General features: G+C 36.1%; 1 protein-coding gene across 1 annotated transcript in view; it reads right to left on the bottom strand.

The window, feature by feature from the left end:
* Positions 1-2,565, bottom strand: part of LOC124556545 (putative sodium-coupled neutral amino acid transporter 11) — a 72,356-nt gene extending 69,791 nt beyond the window's left edge. The window contains exons 1-3 of the mRNA XM_047130499.1: positions 2,111-2,565; positions 1,599-1,643; positions 433-517 (exon numbers count right to left, since the gene is read on the bottom strand). Of these exons, the coding sequence (XP_046986455.1) occupies positions 433-517; positions 1,599-1,643; positions 2,111-2,179 (199 nt within the window). The 5' untranslated portion in view covers positions 2,180-2,565. The remainder of the gene's footprint in view (positions 1-432; positions 518-1,598; positions 1,644-2,110) is intronic.
* Between the last annotated feature and the right edge of the window lie 17,893 nt (positions 2,566-20,458).

The following is a 20,458-nucleotide window of genomic DNA, read 5'->3' as shown; positions in this document are numbered from 1 at the left end:
GCATTGTCTCTAACAAAATTTCTTGACTTGTTGCAACCCTTGTTCACTAAAGTACGAGCAGCCCTTAGCAGCTCGCCATCTTTCTTACAACTATTCATGACGTCACCTTTCTGGCTTAGATCTTTTTTAATATGTTACTTGTAAGTACTGCATCTTTTTCCAGTCAGTGCAAACTTTAATTTTATTAATGTATTATATACTTAATATGTTTTAGAACAGTTACTCTAAATCTGAATACGACACTCGTAGTAGCGTCGGAACCGAGGGCTTATTTGTTCTAATATAATGCACATTTCATGTAAAAATAGCGAAATGTAAATTTAAAACATGTAATTTTTTGTTATACACTGACTTATCCTAGGTTAGAATTTACCTGAAGCAATGAAGATATTTGTTTACCATAAATAAAGAAAGAAAGGTTAAACAACTTACCAATGACACCACTTCCAATGATTGAATTAATGTAGTTAAAACTGGCATAAGCAAGGCTAGACTTCTTTTGTCCTCGACTGTCATCCTAAAACAGAAAGTTACAAATTTTGACCACAATTTAGATAATGAAGACATTACCAAACAGGAGAAAAACTTCCACCAACAAAGCCTACAGGCAGCAATCAATGTAGGTACTGTTTTCTCATAGCACAATCCAAGTCTCATCCCTTGGTGAGAAATCTCTTATGTGTAACGTACAGTAACTCATGTAAGTGATTTCATGAACAAGTGAAAGAAAATGTTTTGAGATCTGCAGAATCCAGTTTCCCACTACAATTGGTTTTTCCTTGGCATTTAATTTCTATTACTCTTTATTCGTTCAAGGATTAGCTCACAAAGATATAGGTTTTATAGAGGTAATGCAATGCAAATCAACAGACCAAAATACACATGAGGGTATAACAGGTACCCTATGGGAATACGGCACATGGTCAGCCATGGCCTTTATTAAGGAACCATCCCAGCATTTGCCTTGGCTATCTAGTAAAACCAAAGAAAACTCAAATCACAATGGCCAGTCAGAGCAGCTCCTTCCTCCCAAATATACAGCACTGCCTTATTTGGTAATCCCTATTATAGCACAAATACGCTTATTAAGGGGTGCAAGAGCATTGCAAACTATTCCTAGTACAAAAATAGATTCTACACAACAAATCTGTGCCATAAAACTAGTCTGAAACCACCATTTCCAAAATCCTTTTTTTCCCCCTTAGATTATCCTGTAATGAAAGTGAAAAAATATTACATTGTTTCATTCTACTTTTTGCTTTGTTAAGCTGAGAATTTTATTTCACTGCACCACTGAAGTTCGATGCACCTTTGTAGAGTAAAATTACATAATGTGTTTAAATTACTTCACTACATACTTAGACCTATTTGAAAACAGATGGTCTACAAAATTATTTATCGCAGTGCCTTCAAAATAAGAATTCTTCGACATCTTACAATTCTATATAGTTTTCTTCCTTGAGATCATTGATAATCCTCTGCAACCCTATCACGTTGGATTTGAAGTCAGTTTTACTGCAACTGTAATTTAGTAATAAGAGTATGAACATGTGTGTATAGCCATTCACACAGGACAAGGAGCAACCACTTATACAAACCTCCAAAAGTTGCTCTGTGTCATTGTGCACTGTAGAATCTTCCACCTGTAAGCCAAGAAATACACACATTACAACTCTTTAAACAGTTCACATTAAGACAAGGAAATGAAAAGGTGTCAGTACACTACTTTACACAGTGTTCACTGTAAGGTAACCACAGATCCAGTGGACCACAGAGGAACGTTTAAAACTATAAACAGAACTCTAAACAATTACAATAAAAGTTACTTTTTAAAGGATTAGCTATGGTTTTGGTAAACCATATATATTTAATTACTTTTATTGGTTGGATTTCTTATGTTGTTTAATTTCTTAATCGACTATGCACCCTTACGATGGAAAATGCTGAAAGAAATAGCACAATCTAAAATTTTCCACGAAACATATGCACCAATGTACTTCACATTTTTGTGACATAATTTTAAACTATTATTAAATTATACGCATTTAACGTTACGTAATAATTACAACAGCGAAATATTATTACATATATGTACATGTGAACATATTACCGATTGCTGCCCTTCTAGAATATATGTCGATTCATTTGGAGGTTTTGTTGCCACAGGCGTACTTTCCATTTTAAATATTTCTTTCAATTCGATGTTTACCTTATTTACGAGCAGAAAACGTTTGCTTTTGGTGCTGAAAAGTAAATAGTGGAAAAACAGTCAAAATACTGATCAAACAGCCTAACTAAACTTCCTACCCCCACATTCAGCTCGCTTCTGACATTTGCTGTCAAACTTCAAATGACCGGTCTGTATTCCACAGACAGAGAAAGGATAATTAATGTACATCTTTAAGCATCTGTGACGAATGAAATCGGCTTTCCAAAGCCACCAGAAGAGCTTCTCTAGATTCCACGTTAAGTCACACATTAATACGAACGCGTTTGTCATTTAAAAACAAAAAATGTGTACATTAATAATTTAAAAGAAAACAAATGTCTCCGTATGTTTCGAGCTATGAGTAATCTGGGAAAGAATATACAATTTGAAATATCTTGGACATGAAAATTTTGATGGAAAGTCGCCCCATAACATTTATACGGTGAGACATTAGTACATCAGATCTTCATATGGCGGTATGTAATATACCTCAAAAAATTAGGAAAATATATTCATTTATTCATTAGCTCTCGGTAATGACTTCACGGATATAAAACTTATATTTCACGTGGGGCCATCAAAACTTTGCCTCGATTAAGAGATAAAAAATTAAATCAACACCTTGCCGAAAACAGGTTAGTCATGTATCCAGCACTAGCAGCATAGCAAATGGCAAATGGCTATTGCGGTGGTGTATCACCGGAAAAGAAACATCAAACGTAGCATCGTACTCAAAATCCATACAATGTAGCTTGTAAGGTGAGATAGAAATGGCCTGATCCGAAATCTTTAGTCTGAATTGCAAATCAGTGGTGGGAAAATGTGAATAATCTATGTAAAAATCGCATGATGGTAAAGGTGGAGCAGTTCAGCCTTGAACAACACGAACAAAAATCTGTAACAATGTGCTCTCAAGACTTTTTTAAAGTATTTGTCATTTCTTGTGTTCCTTCTTTCGTACAGCTCAGTAATTCGTCGCTTTTCTTGCTGGATCTTCTCGAGTTCCTGTGACTAGATAGCTCCCGTTTTCTTTGAACATGCTCGATTTTTTAATCCCTCCATTTCGTTACTGGTATTTCTATAATATATTCTGTTGTTTTCTGACTTCTCTTTGAAGGGATGTTGTAAGTTTTTCAGTTTTGACAGAACGTTCCTTATTTGGTCGTAAATTTTATTCTTGTCTTCACGTTCCCTACATTCTGCCTTGCAATTTTTTCTACCGTACTTGTTTATTAGTTTTCTGGCAGCCTCTTTGGTTTAGTCACTGAGTTCTGGTTACTTATTTTTGTGTTTATTGTGACATTTTTTGTTGTCGACAAATCGACATGATTGATATGTCTACCGTTTTAGGTCTCTCGTGCAATACAATAGTTGGTAGATCTATTACTGTAATCTATTCCATCGAGGTATTCGAATTTCTGAGATCCGTTAATTATTTCATATTTGATCATTAATTTGTGTTATTTGTGTATTGTTCTGTACTGTAGGTTACGTTTTGCCATGAAAGATTTGTAATCGTGTATTTCCAGTGTTCTCGTGAGCTATATATAGTATACAGATCCCAGAATATGAAGTTTTATTTTAGACCTTCCTTAAATCATTACAATTTTCTCCGGTTAGTGTCATCTTCCTTCTCCATCCCTGACCGTAGATTCAACACATTTTCCATTTACGGTTAATAAATGCAACACTTTTTTTTCTCGGCCAATTTCGGTTCAAAAATGCGGAATTTGTCGTGGGACATCGTGTAATATTCCAGCTTCAGCCCCTATAGCTTCATGAAGTTCCGACAGGCGATGGCCCTATATGTAGCCTTCAAAACGGCATCTGTAACATAGATGAATTTCAAGTAGAGAGCTGTCCCTGAGTTTTTTTTGCCAGAAAATCCGAGAATCATAGACATTCATAAGCGATTGCAGAATGTGTAACTATACATGGCCTTGAACAAAACCACAGCGAGTCGTTGGGCGAGGCGTCTCTCATCATCACAGCAAGGTGGTGCTGACCTATCCGATGTTCCGTGTGCCGGCTGGCCGCACACAGGTACGACTCCAAAAATATTGGCCTTCAGCAGATTCGTCAGCATAAAAATGCAAATGATCGACTCTTTCTCCATGACAACTCAGTGCCTCACACAAGTCTGTGCGCACAGGAGGAGCTCACAAAACTTCTATGGACTGTTCTTTGTCATTCATCCTACAGCCCAGATCTCGCACCTTTCATCATCCATATGTTTGGCCCAATGAAAGATGCACTCTGTAGAAAGCGGTAAGTGGATAATGCAGCAAGGCGTTGGCTCCAACGTAGACCAGTATAGTGGTACCATATGGGCATAGATGTACTCCTACTAAACTGGTGTAAGTCAATAACATTGAATGGAGACTATGTTGACAAATAGGGTTTTGTATCCCACAGAGTGGGGAATAATATCGCCATTCCAGAAGAACAATGACATACCAGTCAAAATGAATAGTTTACAGGAGAGGCAGAAAACCAAATGACATTTTTAAAAAACTTCATAAAACAACAGTAAAACTATCTATGGAATTAAAAGTTAGCCTAATTGTGACACTAAGTGTTCTCTACAAAACACAAAAATTATTTCCTTCAAACAGAATCCCATTCACCCCCTTGCAACCCTTTAAGTAAATGTGTCACTGTTCTTCCGGCATTGTTATCGAAATTAGCAAATACAACTAAAGAAGGTGTGTGGGAAAAATATATCTCTAAACCATAATTTTTTGTTCACTCTTACAGCTTCATTGTTTTATTATGTAACTGTAACAGTTGAGCCACGTCTTAAAAAGGCAGATGTTTGTCCTGTTGTTACTGGTAAGACATTTTGTGAATCATAAACAGCTAATTGCACCTTCTTATTTTGAGCCAACTCCTTATCCAGGTTTTTTTTCTATGCAACTCAGTTCTTTTACTTCCTGATGTTCTTGAAATGCTTCTTGCAGCTTTGTCTTGTCTTCATCTGTGTCGTTTTTGTAAGCTTCACATTGGTCGCACTGATTTTTCTTTGGAACAAAAAATCCGACGTTAAATTCGGTATTTAATATATGCAGGTAGGCGTCATAATTCGCAGCTGGCATGTTAGTGAAAGACCACTCTGAAGAATAATTTCTGTACATTTCTGCGGTAGATAAGCCAACATCAATGAATACTCTTGTTGTGTAACTTCTTGCATAGTGACTCTCAATATGGGGAATTGAGTTTATGTGACTCCAAGATTTCTGGATCAGTCTTACAGTGTTTCCCATGTTGTCCCCTTTCGTCCACAGGTGCCATCACAGTCCCAGCCCTTTTCACTTCGATAACAGTACGGATTTGCCTGTCCGTTATTCGCAAAGTGGTTATCAGAAATGTTTTTCACACACGAATCTTCTGTTCATCTTTCACCAAGTAGGAAACGCAAGTAGGCTTTCTAGGTTCTTCGGCAGTAATGCGACGATATTTGAGAACGAACGTTTCAATGCATTTATTTAGAAAATCCCCGTTGTCTTTGTAGCGATCCCAGTGTCTAATAATTCGTGAACAGCTGACATCTATAGTCTTCTGTTACTTTCCTTGTACAAGAGAAAATACATTTATTAGTACACAGAGTACCTATTTTTCGAGCCTTGTCAATTTTACCCATATGTGATGTACAGCATTTCTCACTGTTTCTCAACATTTTGGCTTTTACTCTGCCCCAGTTGCTAACATTTCCAATTTTTTTAGGTTGTTTAATGGGAGATTTTTCTTTATGGACGACTGATTTTTCACTTGAATTAGACAATTCATCGCTGTTTGACGGATGATAATGTCACTTGAGACAGAGGATAAATCTGAACTGCTATCAGAAGTGCTGCTCGGCAAAGGGGATGTTATTGGCACCGTTTTCAAAACTGATTTTGTCGTGCTTGCCCTTTCAACCACATACTCATTTGAAGCTTCCAGTAATTGTGTTGCCTTGGATTTTTGTTTTGATGATGATGCCTGTGGCTTCACCTTGCTCACTTGCTTGTCTGTTATTTCACAGTGTGGGCTTAATAGTTCTTGCTCTATACTGCTCACCCGTACTTGTGGTTCACCTATCATGCAACAGTTCACTTCCATTGTCCCTTTGATATCCTCCACTAGCCCTTGAAGAGCAACTCGCATGATCTTCTTTGCTTGATCACTTATTTTTACTCCTATAAAACGGAAAAGAAAATGACCTAAATGTATCAAAAAGCCATTTTGTTCAAATCAACAATAACGCAACGAACAGTTATGACAAAAATTTATTTCAAAATTGAGGAAACAATGACGCCATGAACAATTACGATGCAGAAGCTACTCAAATATCAGGCAAACAGTGACACAATGTACACTTACATCGTTATTGCACCAAGGATTTTAGTTGAAATGATTCTCAGTCCGCATTATTGATAACTCGTGTCGTCATTTCACTGAATACGTTACTACGCACACCAAACTGAAACACGCAACTCACAATCACGACAATGTTCTTCCCAACCAAAGTCACAACAATCGATATTCCCACAAAGACGCAAGTAACCTCTAGCAGCACTATGTATAACTACAGTTCTGACGATCTTTCGCGGCGTGCGCTATCTTTTTCTAAGATGACTGGTGCAATAACCTCGAGTTGGTGAATTTTGCAATTGTGTCATTGTTTTTCCGGAACAGCGATTATGGTGTATAGGAATCCTGAATAAAACAAATCTGTTTTCCGAAAAAAATGTGTTGCATTACTTATTGAATTCCCCTTGTATTTAACTCCATGGTTATAACAGTCCACCCGGGAATTTGACTTGTGACTTCGTGGCAGTTATTTTTGGTCAAAACTCTTGGTCTTGTTACTAATCTAAAATTTATCAACACATTAATTAAGAATGGTCTAGTATTTGAGTCATATGTCTGTTTAAAAAAAAATCATCAAAAGGAATTACTTTCTTGTGCCTAGTAGCAGAGAAGTTCCCCTGTACGTGTCAGCATACCTCTTGTTACTGTTTTTGTGCAATTGCTGAATCAACTTTGACTATCCTTCGTCTTGGAGCTAACAAACAGTGCCTGTAATTTATTTAAAAGTTGTTACCCTACATAATTCAGTACCATAGGCCTGCAAGTCTTTACTTGATACTTCATTGTTATTATGATCGCTTCTCTGTTTTGGTTATTGATAACTTGATACGAGTGTCTGAGTTTAATGTGTACAGCACCGAAGATGATCACTATGTGATCGAAAATCGATTCTGCTATCAATAAAACATCAATATTACGACCATCGCTGACCTTCCTTTTAATTTAATCTTCCATGTTTGCTAAGTTTTAGATTCATGCCCGAGGTCGAACAGAAATGTGTATTTGCACTGAAGGTTATGGATTTATTGCCCATTGCGGCGAATCAGTTGTATGATTTCGTGCTGTCTGTTCTTTCGGACATGTCTGAAATAGTAGACACCATGTGTTTATATTACATACACTGATGGAAAAAAAATCGCAATGCCAAGAAGGAGTTGTGCGACCTAAACGAAAACCATTAGGTATGTTTCTACATCTGATGGATGATGTCTATTCACATTTCGCGCCAGTCACATAAGAGAGGCGCTAGTAGCCCCAGTATGAGGATGCAGATCAGGTTTGCTTTAAACAGACACTGTAATGATTGTGAGTACTAGTCACCTTTGAGATTGGACATTGTGAATTGATGTTAGTCAACAATGCCTTAAAGCTGGCAAATATTCCATTATCAACCTTTCATTGAGTTTGAACAAGGTCGTGTAATTGGGCTACGAGAAGTTGGATGTTCCTTCTGTGATATTGCAGAATAACATGGCAGGAATGTAGCCACCGTACATGATTACTGGCAGCTGTGGTCATGAGGATATATGGTCGCAAGAAGACTAGGCTCTGGATGACCACACGGCACTACTTAAAACATTTTCTGTCCTTGTGCTACCTGAACACGAAAGTTAATAAGTTATGCGATACTGAAAGAATGCAGTAATACTTCAGCCTCATTCATAATATCAGACTTTTTAAGAAAATTTACATTGCAGTCCCCACAAATAAAAATAATTTGCTTCCCTTTGTCTGACAGATAGCACAACAAAGAATCAAAGTTTTCCAGCAACAGCTCTGAAAATTTCCAAATGGAAATCTACACACAGTTGCAATTATGAAAGTACAATTATTTAGTTTAAGCTCATTAGCACAAACTTCTATATGTTTCTCTGCACAAAATTTTTAATTTCTACATTTTTCACACTATGATAACTTTTAATGTATATGCCAATTCCTCCTTTTTCCAGGTAAATGTTACATGTGCTGAAAGCTTATATCCACTTACGTCTACCTTTTCCATATTTGCGATCATTGATGTGCAGACAGGTATAGTAGATTTGCTACATCTCAGTTTCTAAATCTTCCAAACAAACAAACAAGAATCTCATCTACTTTGTTCTTTAATCTCCTGATATTTTGATGCAATGTACTAACATTATTTTTTACTGTACTTTTATGTCACTCTTGTAATATCTTAACATCTTTAGTATCAGTGTATCTGGGCTTCACATTTAGCTCTATTACTTTCAATGCTGAATCACTGGACACTGATATTAGCCTAAAAAGGAGGTAGTCCTATGAGTTTCATTGCCCCCCTTAAGGACTTTGCTAGCAACGAAGCCCTTCCTTTTCCTACTGAGTTGCAGGCCATTCCTTGTGAAATCACACTTACCAATAGCATCAATAGGAACCAAATAAATATCTGATCCAGCAGTGATCCAAGCAGCCAATCTTACTCCATGTTGACCCTTATGAGAAAGGTGCTAGGTTGGGGCCGATGATACCACACGAAAGTAGGCATCATTCCTACATATGTATGGTTCGTTATAGAAGCTATTTTTACTAGTTCACTCTCAGTTTTGTTGTCTTGATCCCTATCAATACTGTTTCCTGCTCCACCCAATATCACCACAAGACCTTCATTTGTAATGCCCTTGCTGAAGGATCCTACATCCTATGGGCTTGGAAAAGTTTGTGACCTAGTACCTCTCACCTGGAGTGAAAGAAAATTAGTGTTTAAATCATTTCCAAAAAAAATCAGACCTTATTTATGAATTATTTGAATGAAATTTAAGTGCCCCTGGAAACTGATGGCACAGCAGAACTAAGTTGAAATGATCTTTTCCTGCTTTCTACCACTGCTACTGTTATAATATTCATGTCATTGCAATAAATGTGGTATACACATAATATGAAATGCTAATAATTCAGCTTCAGAGTTCATTATTAACGATTGTTCAACAGTAGTGGTGGCTTTAGACCAGATATCTGTTGCAATAAATGAAGCATGTGCATGGTATCTGTGTCGTTGCCTTTCTCTAAAAATAAACCCCTGTATGCTACTGTAGTCATGTAGCATTCAATGTGAGTGGAAGGACAAAACATTCTCTTCACAGCGACATCGCTGTAACTTACTGGTCTGACAATATTTCAGAAAAACCGACTAACAAGAATGGGTCACTACTGCTGGGCAGTATCTAGTTGGCCCACCTGACTGTCGGAAGACAAAAGTTGTCATATCACTGATAATGCATCCAGGTGGAGTTTGCCTTCAGAATGTACATGTATTTTCAGAAACACTGCTCCCACCCAAGTACCAGTACTTAAGGAAATACGTTCAGTTATTGATGGTTTAAGTATAAGACTTTCACCGAATCTAATGATGTCCCACCAGCTGAAGGAACTATTGAAACTACATAAATATTGATCACTTCTACTTGCAAAATTGTTTCACACACAGTCCAAAGAGCTACTTAACAATAAATAAGTCTACTGCAGTCACATATTTAAACAAACAACTCTAATGCATTAATTGATGTATACTCCAGAAAAAGCACTGTGCTACTGTTGCAGTGTCCAAAGGTCTCAGTCCATTTCTTTATGAAACACTACAAATGCCTGACAGCATACAAATAAATTCCACTTACTAATCAATCTGATTCTACACACAGTACTATTTTTCATTTCAGTTAACAGCAATATTGTAGCCAAAATCATTGTAAAATATTAAATATAATACTGGTACATATGAAAATCCAATTTATAAATGTAGTTGATGGCAGGTAATAAGGTGTACTCATGTTATACAATTCAGACTGCTGCTTCACTGCTTCAATCAATTTTTCTTCCTTTATTTAAATTTTAAGGAAAGAAATACGAAACGAAGCACTTTATAACAAATAATGAACAATAAACAACTGATATAATCCACAAAAACCACGACAAAACAAAATATGTAGATGTGCATGTGGTCATGAATCAGGAGAAAATTAGCTTGGGGGTCACGTGATCAACAACAGATGGATGACATCAGCCATCAAAACTTTCTTCCCAAGAAATCCTGATGGAGCTGTGATGTGAGATGACAGGACAGGATGGCCAGTGTGGATGCCACAATCTGAAATGCATTGCAGAATGTTTTGACAGGACATGCCATAATGTGATGTGATGGCTAGTGTGAACTGGTCTTTAAAAATGTCAGATATACACAAATTTAATGTAGGTACTTTCGTACATATTTCAAAACACAATACAGCATTTGAGAAATCGACCCTCTCAAACTGGTGAACTGAGATATTTACAGTTTATGAGGTGCAATGAGTAAACCCCAGAAATTAATCTTACAGGATAGTATCAACAGTAAAAGTGCTGGTAGTTTTAGACAGACGAATGGTAAAGAAGCAGTGAACGACATGTATTTCCCATAGAACGTGTTATAAAGCAATGCTGGAACAAGGCTATTGTTAAATGGCTCAGATTCCCTTCATTGAATAAAAGTTGGATGAACAATGATGATTTTCAATATAGCAATACAGCCTAACCTCATTCAGCACAGTAGCACAACATTAATGATAGGAGCCGGCCGCAGTGGCTGTGCGGTTATAGGCGCTGCAGTCTGGAACCGCAAGACCGCTACGGTCGCAGGTTCGAATCCTGCCTCGGGCATGGATGTTTGTGATGTCCTTAGGTTAGTTAGGTTTAACTAGTTCTAAGTTCTAGGGGACTAATGACCTCAGCAGTTAAGTCCCATAGTGCTCAGAGCCATTAATGATAGGAAGTGCGGGTAGTTGTATTCTTCGAAAACTGCCAGTAGTTCATATCCCTACATATGACTACCATTGACCTGGAACCAAGCTTGAGAAACAACTCGTGCATGTTGACAAGGGAATCAATGTTTTAGACGAAGCCTGCAGACATCATGATATCATGTAAGCAGCAAATAAGGATCTCACATGATATCACGTCAAAGACGGAACACCAGCAAATGGAACCAATCATATATGTTCAGAGGAAGGATATCTGTATTGGTCGGTGTATAACTGGACTTTTAGTAGATAAAGAAGCGCGTGCAAGGTTTAAACAGGGAATGGGGATAAATTTCAGTCGAGTTATGAATGCCACTCATAGCCAACTAAGGAATAAGAAGAGCAAGCAGCAGAAGGGTACGTCAGGGTGTTTAAAATGCGTTCAGTTATCATTGGTTGCAGATAAAAATAGCCTCACAAGGAAAAATGATTAAAACGTCTAGAATCCTACCACAGAGAAACATATCAGGTGGAATCTTTCCATTTCTTAATTCCAACCTTGGCCGTGCTTTCAGCAGTTGGTTCCCTAGTCAGAACAGCGAAAAATGCGGAAAACACACTGCAGCAGCTTAATGAAGCCGAAAGGCATAATACATTCATGAAATTTGTGGCTGTTGGAAAAAGATTATATTCAAACCACACAGGAAAGGGCTTGGATTGTTCATTAAAAATATCGATCTACTTAAATTTGTCAAACAGTTCTCTATCCCAAGATTTCACAAAGTTTTCATGTGGAATACACTATCTGAGACCAGCGGGATATCGAATTCTCAGACTTTGAACATTCTTATCAGCCGAGAACTGGGGAAAGTACATCGAGAAACAGCGGCTCAAGGGTGCAACAGTTTTGTCTATATAAGTAATCAATCTGGTAAGAAGGCGTCAGTCTTCGTGCAGCCACGTGGGCAATTAATATAGTAATAAGCTTTATTTCAAAAGAGTTCGAAATAAAATCATTATAATAAATATGATTCCAACCACCAAAATTTAATATTCAAGCAATAGAAATTAAAATAGCAACATCACCAGCATTGGACCACTCACACAGAAGATGCCACGATATTATAGGAGAAGAAGGCGTACTCAGTTCATAAAGCAATAGACAATATTGCTATTAACACTGAGAACTATGTAGGTGCACAAGTCGTCCTTCATGGTCCATCAGTGTTCTGTGGTGGATTTCTGAACTTTACTATTAGCAACAGTGATACCTTGCAGCATGGTAATGGCTGGGTAACCGTAGCCCTCGTCCGTGGACCTAAAGTCGACAAAGTTCCAGGGCTATAAAGTTTTAACAACCGGGACGTCATCACTTATCGCACATATCACATCACAGAGGTCTACAATAGAGATATGGGCAAATCATATTAACTGTCAACCATGCCTTTCGTTCCAAGGACCACGAATGATCGTAAATAAATGAATCTAAACCTGTGTCAGTGTGAGTTAAAGGTGTTGAAAACTCTAACAAAATTAAACTCGTAGATGATCTCATCTATTATTATAGAAATTAAATAAAATATTTCCTCTCCCTTATCCTTAACAATCAAAATATATTAAACAATTAAAAAAAATTAATATCCTATTCCATCAGCCACATGGGATATACTCCGTGTGAGTGTTGACCTTGTTCATTACACAATCGCTTACCTTGCCGTGTTTTCAAACATGACAAACCAAACTTCCTGGCAGATTAAAACTGTGTGCCCGACCGAGACTCGAACTCGGGACCTTTGCCTCTCGCGCACACTCCGCTGCAGAGTGAAAATCTCATTCTGGAAACATCCCCCAGGCTGTGGCTAAGCCATGTCTCCACAGTATCCTTTCTTTCAGGAGTGCTTGTTCTGCAAGGTTCGCAGAAGAGCTTCTGTAAAGTCTGGAAGGTAGGAGACGAGATACTGGCAGAAGTAAAGCTGTGAGTACCGGGCGTGAGTCGTGCTTTGGTAGCTCAGATGGTAGAGCACTTGCCCGCGAAAGGCAAAGGTCCCAAGTTCGATTTTCGGTCGGGCACACAGTTTTAATCTGCCAGGAAGTTTCATATCAGCGCACACTCCGCTGCAGAGTGAAAATCTCATTCTGATGACAAACCAAATCCGACGTGTGCTGCTAATGAATGAATGAGTAATTTTAAGTTTTGACATTGTAACATTACCTGTAACCTCCTGGGTAGCGTATTTTAGAAAACAAACCCAAAATGGAGTCTATTACTTCGACTAATTACAGCCTCCTGAAGAAGTATGCTGCTACTTTACCGATCACCATATATTTTACTATTTCCAACACTATCAAATGTTCAAACTATATCTCTACAGACACCTATGAAGAGATAAAAACAGAGATAAACACACACTCCATTTCATAAGCTCAGTTTGAGGAGTGATGTCTTACACTTTTACTTTAAATGGTTGATTATCAGTGCTAAGCATGAATAACTTCCCACCAATCAAACTAAGCAAATGGGATTGGAATATTGTCCTGAAGGGCTTAGAGACAACTACATATCTGTAGTCACAGCATCTAACTGCAGCCCATATCTGGGAAGTGATAAAATTTTTCAGGTACCTCATGCCACATATTACATTGATGATATAAATTAATATTTAAAACAAATGGTACCAGGTTTCGAGTTACATGCAAGCATCAAGACATTTAAAACTGAAACAAGAGCTACATAGCACATAATAGTATTTGTAAAGAAAAATTCGATAATATCACTACTAAGTTTCTCCTGCAAACCGATATGAATAAATTTTACAAGTTAGCTCATTCAGTTGATATACTACCAGATAGCACAGTTCAAGTCGACTGCAAGTGCAGTATTACGATGAATTTATTTCTCAACAACAAACTGATCCACACTATCAATGGATTCATTCCTGCAGTCAACACAGGATACGAAATTCTGGAGATGCCAAGCAACGCGATTTACCTCCTAGTGACTGTCCAGATATTAGTGCATTTTTAGTTGAGGACCTTAGACCAGAGTGACCACCTCGTCGGTTTTTGTGGTGGAGAGGTTGTGATACACCTTCATCTGAAGCACAAAGGGTGTATGGTATATCGCCGTCACACACAGTCTGTATCACTTCAATTTCGAACCGAAACACAACGTGTTAACACCAAAGAGGCATTCCAAGAACGTCATCACTCAACATAACCACTCCAGTCAAGTATGGTTAACGAGTCATTCATCCAGAATACTTCTCACACAAACCTTTTTCTTTAGCAATTTTTGAGAAATGTGAAGAGGTCCTCATTGTAATCCAACACCAAGATATTTTGACCATTCCAAGCAGGAGTTTCCTATACTTGGAGAGTAAATTCATGAAAGAGGATGGAAGTCCCATAGCAGAATCCCATCTTACATGTAAGGCATTCGACTTCCTATTTTAGGAAATAAGATAAGTTGAATGGTGTTGAATTTGGCTGCAGTGGGAAGTGGGTATCACATCACTCTTGCAAACATACATTTCAGCACCGAAATTGTACTTGAACAGTTTAGAAGATGGATAAATCACCAAAAGGAAACGAGTATGAGCGTTTTAGTGCATGCAACCTCTCAAAATTCTTATGGAATACTTTGATGATATGAGGAATATTCTCGTTAATGTGAAGCAGGAACTTATATTATTAAGAAATAGGACAGACAGTAATGCTTATATCGAAATTGTCTATGGTGAAGGCAAAAACATCATGCTTGAGAAATTAATTTGGAAGTTACCTCATGTCACAGTAACTGATGAAGAAAGCTTGAAACTTTTGCAGATATTTGGATCTGGAATTCAGCCACCTTTAAATTTCAGATCATGGGAGCAGCTCGAGTATCCTCTACTTCCAAGCTCATCTAGACAATCATGGACTGTTAACACATCAGTCCAATTAGAAACATACCAATTCATTCTTGTATTTCAAACCAACTGGAAATAGAAACTCAAATGTGATTCGAGTGGGTTTTTCTTTTATTTACTTCTAAACAATTTTTTTCACCATATCTAGTACTTAAATATCCACAGCTAGTAATATTATATAACAAATTTAATTCAAACTCACAAATTTTTTATAACATGTTAAAATTGTTTATATTAGTGAACATCTTCACAAATGGTTCCATTTATATAAGGAAATATTATGTCAAAATGTGAGAACAGAATATAATGACAATTATTTTAATATACTTGATTCACTTCTAAATGAACTGTTATAGTAGCACCATTAAAATCTATCAATTAATGTGTTCATCAGCAATGTTTCTTTCTAAATCCTTAACTCGCTCTCTATACAATTCGAACAAACAAAGCATACTTTGGTTCATAAATTATAGGAATTCCACATTCTAAATTACAACTAAAAGAAACAATAATATTAGTTTCTTGATGAAAATATTTATCTTTTTCTACAAACATTCCATCAGCTGAATTAAAATTTATTTATTAATTCAAAAGGTATAATTATGGCAAATTATTACCAACAGTTTTTGGATCAGCTTCAATAATGTTGACATTAAAACCTAAATTTTAACATAACTGATGGAATGTTTGTAGATGAAGATCAATATTTTCATTAAGAAATCTGGTCATCAAAACCTAATTTTTTTTAATGCTATATTTTACATCCATATCCATTTTAACATAACTCTCTACGATAACTTTATTTATCTTTTGGATCTACTTTAATGTCAGTATTTGGTTTTTTTGAATGAATAAACTTTTCTAAACTTTTGAATCTATGTTGAGCAATAAGATTTTTGTAGTTTGTTCATCATAATAAAATTTATTGTCCTTTTGAAGTGATACTTTGAGTTTTAATTAATATTTGTAAAAACCAACTGCTACAATATATTTATAACCATCTCTTGTAGAAGCACATAACCTTTTTTTGAGAACTGACTAATTACTTTTTAATTAAAATCAGCGACTTATTTAATATTAATAAAAAATTCATTAAATGAGAATGGACTGGAAACGAAAAATAAGAAATCCAGAAAAGAAATTAATAACAAAAATGGTATGCTTTTACCGAATTCTATCCATGTCCAATAACAGGAAAAAGTGCACATGAAAAGACGGAATTCATGATCGATAATAATCTCCAAATTGTGACAAAATTGATGATTTATTTATTGCTGTCCGAAGTTTAGACCAGAGCACTCAGAATGTATAAAAAGGTGGAAAAAATTTAAATTAAGATTAATGAAAAATTGCAAATTTTATTGAAAAGAATTATTAAACTATTCCATCAGATGAGTGTGAGGATAATTCAGCTGATTAATATGATGATTTTGTCCTTGAAAATCAATTTATAGTTAAAGAATATAATGCTAGACAAAGTCATAATGGAATAAATTGTTTGTATTTAGCTCAAACATATTGAAAAGAGTCGAACAGTTAGTTAGAGAAAATTTAATTACTTTAAACTTTTTTGGACAAGATAATAGAAATTTAAATCATATATATAATGAATTAGTCAGGGGAGTTTTTAAATTTGATGTTTTATGAAGATGTGTACTGAATGTTGGATGAATGATGGAACTGGATTTATTACAATAGATGTAACTAGACAAAATAATGAAGAAAGATACAGATATGAAACAAAAGATTTTTACCAATGTAAACAAAATAACAATGTTAAGGATTTTTTAAACTACATAATCGTTAACAACGTTTTTAACAAAACAATGAAAACCAAAAAGTTAAAGATTTTTTAAAGAACTTATTTGTTACACCTAAAAGTTAAGAAAATAAATCATTAATGTTTATATATATCTATTAAATGCTTAATAGATTATGACTCAGAGGTTGTCAGAAAACTAAACGAAATCGAAAGATAATGGAATAATTAGGAGAAAAATTTATATAAAGGGTTAAAAACTACCTAGAACTGAAGATGAAAAACATAAAAAACCATTGTTAATGTATCTAAAAATACGTGTTTATGTATTATGAGCAAAGAGGAAAAAAAGGAGCTGAATAAGAAATTGTTCCTTATCATCAATAATAACGTTATTTCGAAGAATTTAATGACATATCAACCATTTAATGATCTACAAACTTAACCTTCCGTCGGGCGCAGCTGTTCAAATTGATACACCTCGAAGTTTATTGGAAATTATTTGTCAACGAGTGGTAGCACTGGCGCCTACTCGCTAGTAGCTAGCCTTTTCCGAACGCTTGTCATTATTGTGTGCTTCAGTATCGATACGATTGTTCTGTTGTCGATATATGTGCTGATTGATCAGTTTGATACACTGTGCCCGTTCGTGTTGCATTTCAATAATTCATTTCTATGGTTATCAAATAACTTAGTAAGCAGTACAATGTTAATATACAATGTGTAATGCACTCAATTTCTTTTTGGACCGTTTAATCGTCAGTTAAGAATGCGCTATTTTATAGGAATTTTATAATTTTAGGTGTGAGACACTTGACCATGGCAGGCTACAGTAAGATGTACAACCTCCTCGACCCAAATCACGTTGCAGAAATGTTGTTCGAAGAGGATAATGATGAAGTTCAAGAGGATTTTGAAGATGAAGTAGACACAGTTTGTGATGACACAGATGAAGTTCGGCAGGAAGATTCAGAAACAGAGGAAAACGACAGTGAAAACGACGAGGAAGTACTTGACGAAAGCCAGCATTATTATACTGGAAGGGGCAAAGAGACAAAATGGAATAAAGTTCCACCATCGGAGAGAGTACATTTCAGGGCCCACAATATATTCGAAAGTTACCTGGTCCTATAGGTGCGGCGAAAGCATTGAGAAAGCCTTTGGAATGTTGGAATTGCCTCACAGGTGACATTTTGTCGATTATAGTTCTGTATACCAATCAGTATACGGAGAGTATCAAAGCTTCTTTTCAGCGAGACAGACTTGAAACCTATAAATATTATTGAATTAAAAGCTTTCATTGGTCTTCTGTTGTTGGCTGGTGTTGACAAAAGTAACAGACAAAGCTTAGAAGATCTGTGGGGAAGTGATGGGGATCGAATTGAAGAATTTCGTCTCGTTATGAACATAAAACGTTTCAAATTCATCATGCATTTCCTTAGATTTGACAATCGTGTGACTCACGATGAAAGGAGAAAATTAGATAAGAAAACAGCGATTCGGGAGATATTTTCACTGTTTGTACAGAATTGCCAGAAATCCTACACCCTCGCAGAAAATGTTACAGTAGATGAGAAACTTGAAGGATTCCGTGGAAGGTGCAGTTTTCGCCAATACATACCAGCAAACCGAACAAATATGGAATTAAGATATATGCTCTTGTGGATTCCCAAGTATTTTATCTCTATAATCTGGAAATATACGCTGGGCTGCAGCTAGAACGATTGTACCACGTTAGCAATAAACCTTCAGATGTTGTTCTGCGACTATGTGAACCAATTTATCAGTCAGGTCGAAATGTGACAGCAGACAATTGGTTTACTAGTATTGGTATGATAGAAGAGCTAAGAAGAAAAAATCTTTCGTTTGTTGGGACGATGAAGAAAAACAAGCATCAGATTCCTCTGGAGTTTGCTACCAGTAAAGGCAGGGTTGTCCATAGTTCACTTTTTGGCTTCAAGAAAGGCTGTACTCTAGTTTCCTACGTTTCTGAAAAGGGGAAGTGTGTTATCTTGGCATGAACTTTGCATGAAGATAATTCAGTAGATGCCGACACAGGAGATCAACAGAAGCCATCCATTGTAACATTTTACAATAGCACCAAAGGTGGAGTCGACACTACAGATAAGTTGACCGCTTCATACAATGTAGCAAGAAATGTGTGCCGTTGGCCCATGGTCATATTTTGTGCAATGATCAATATGAGTGGAATCAATTCACAAGTAATTTACTATGGCAACAATGAGAATTTTATCCGAAGAAAAGGATTCCTGATGCAACTCTCACATGTGTTAGTTCTACCTCACTTGGTTCGTAGATGCTTGGACACCTCAGGAATTCACAGAGATCTTCAACTGCGGCTACAACAATATAGGACAACGTGTGGAGAAGAAGCAGAAGACACAAGCAGAAACGAAGAACAACGGACTGGGATCAACAGGAAAAGGTGTAATACCTGCACAGAAAAAAAAGACTGACAAAATATTGTTGCAAAACGTGTCAGAAGCCCATCTGTTTGATACACATTGAACCTTTTTGCTCTGAATGCAGAAAAATTCCGCATTTGATACTATAGTCAAAAAGTGACGATGAAACAAATGAATGAGTTGTAATATCATTGTTCTGATCCAGTGTCATAATGGCCTTTCTGTAAAGATAATTGTCATTTGAAATGTATTTTATTAGTGAAATATAATAAAGAAGCAAATGAAAAAGCGACGTTTTTATCATTTGTTACTAAAGCCCAATATTGACAATAAGAAATCTGAATGATGAATATTTCTACTGCAGTTGTGATCGTATGTCATCTTTGTGTTTCTTTAAATATATTTGGCACTCATAATATGTTTTGTGAACAGAATTTAATACACGATCACGTGAATAAACGGTGTGATCAATTTGATACACCGCGCCCGATCTCGCTGCGACAAACACCGTGCCCGACAAAAGGTTAAAAGACTATGAACACGCAACAAATATTTTTATAAAAGTAAGTAAAAGAACGTTAGAATATATGATCTATTGTGACGATACAGAATTTTGATTCAAACCTCCAGGTACATTTAAATTAGTAGTTAGATTGCCAGTAAAGTTTGGTGGTGGTAAATTTACAGCTGGTGTTAAAACAATAAAGGTACAAATGCATTAATGATTCTTTTAACTAAAAAACAAGCACAAAAGGAATAAATAATTTGATTCTGATGATTCATGAAATCATGCAGATATATTACACCATTCAGATGAACTATATTCTGCCAAGACTACAAATAAAACAAAATCAAGTACAGGTAATAAACATGAATATTTTTTAAAGTAAATTGTCGAAAATTTTTCCAAAAAAATATCAGTAGATTTGGATTCAGCTTCACTTTGGTATGGCAAAATTGGTCACGCTTTATTAAAAATGTTAGAGAAAACCAATCGAAAATATTTAAGTGAATAATTTCTGCCATCTAATTGGTAGATTGGAGTAATTCATGGAGAAAAATTGGTTGGAAATAAA

Source organism: Schistocerca americana, chromosome X, assembly GCF_021461395.2.
Source record: "Schistocerca americana isolate TAMUIC-IGC-003095 chromosome X, iqSchAmer2.1, whole genome shotgun sequence".
Classification (NCBI taxonomy): Eukaryota; Metazoa; Arthropoda; class Insecta; order Orthoptera; family Acrididae; genus Schistocerca; species Schistocerca americana.
Note: the sequence above shows the minus strand (reverse complement) of the source record. Positions and strands in the feature narration are given on the sequence as shown.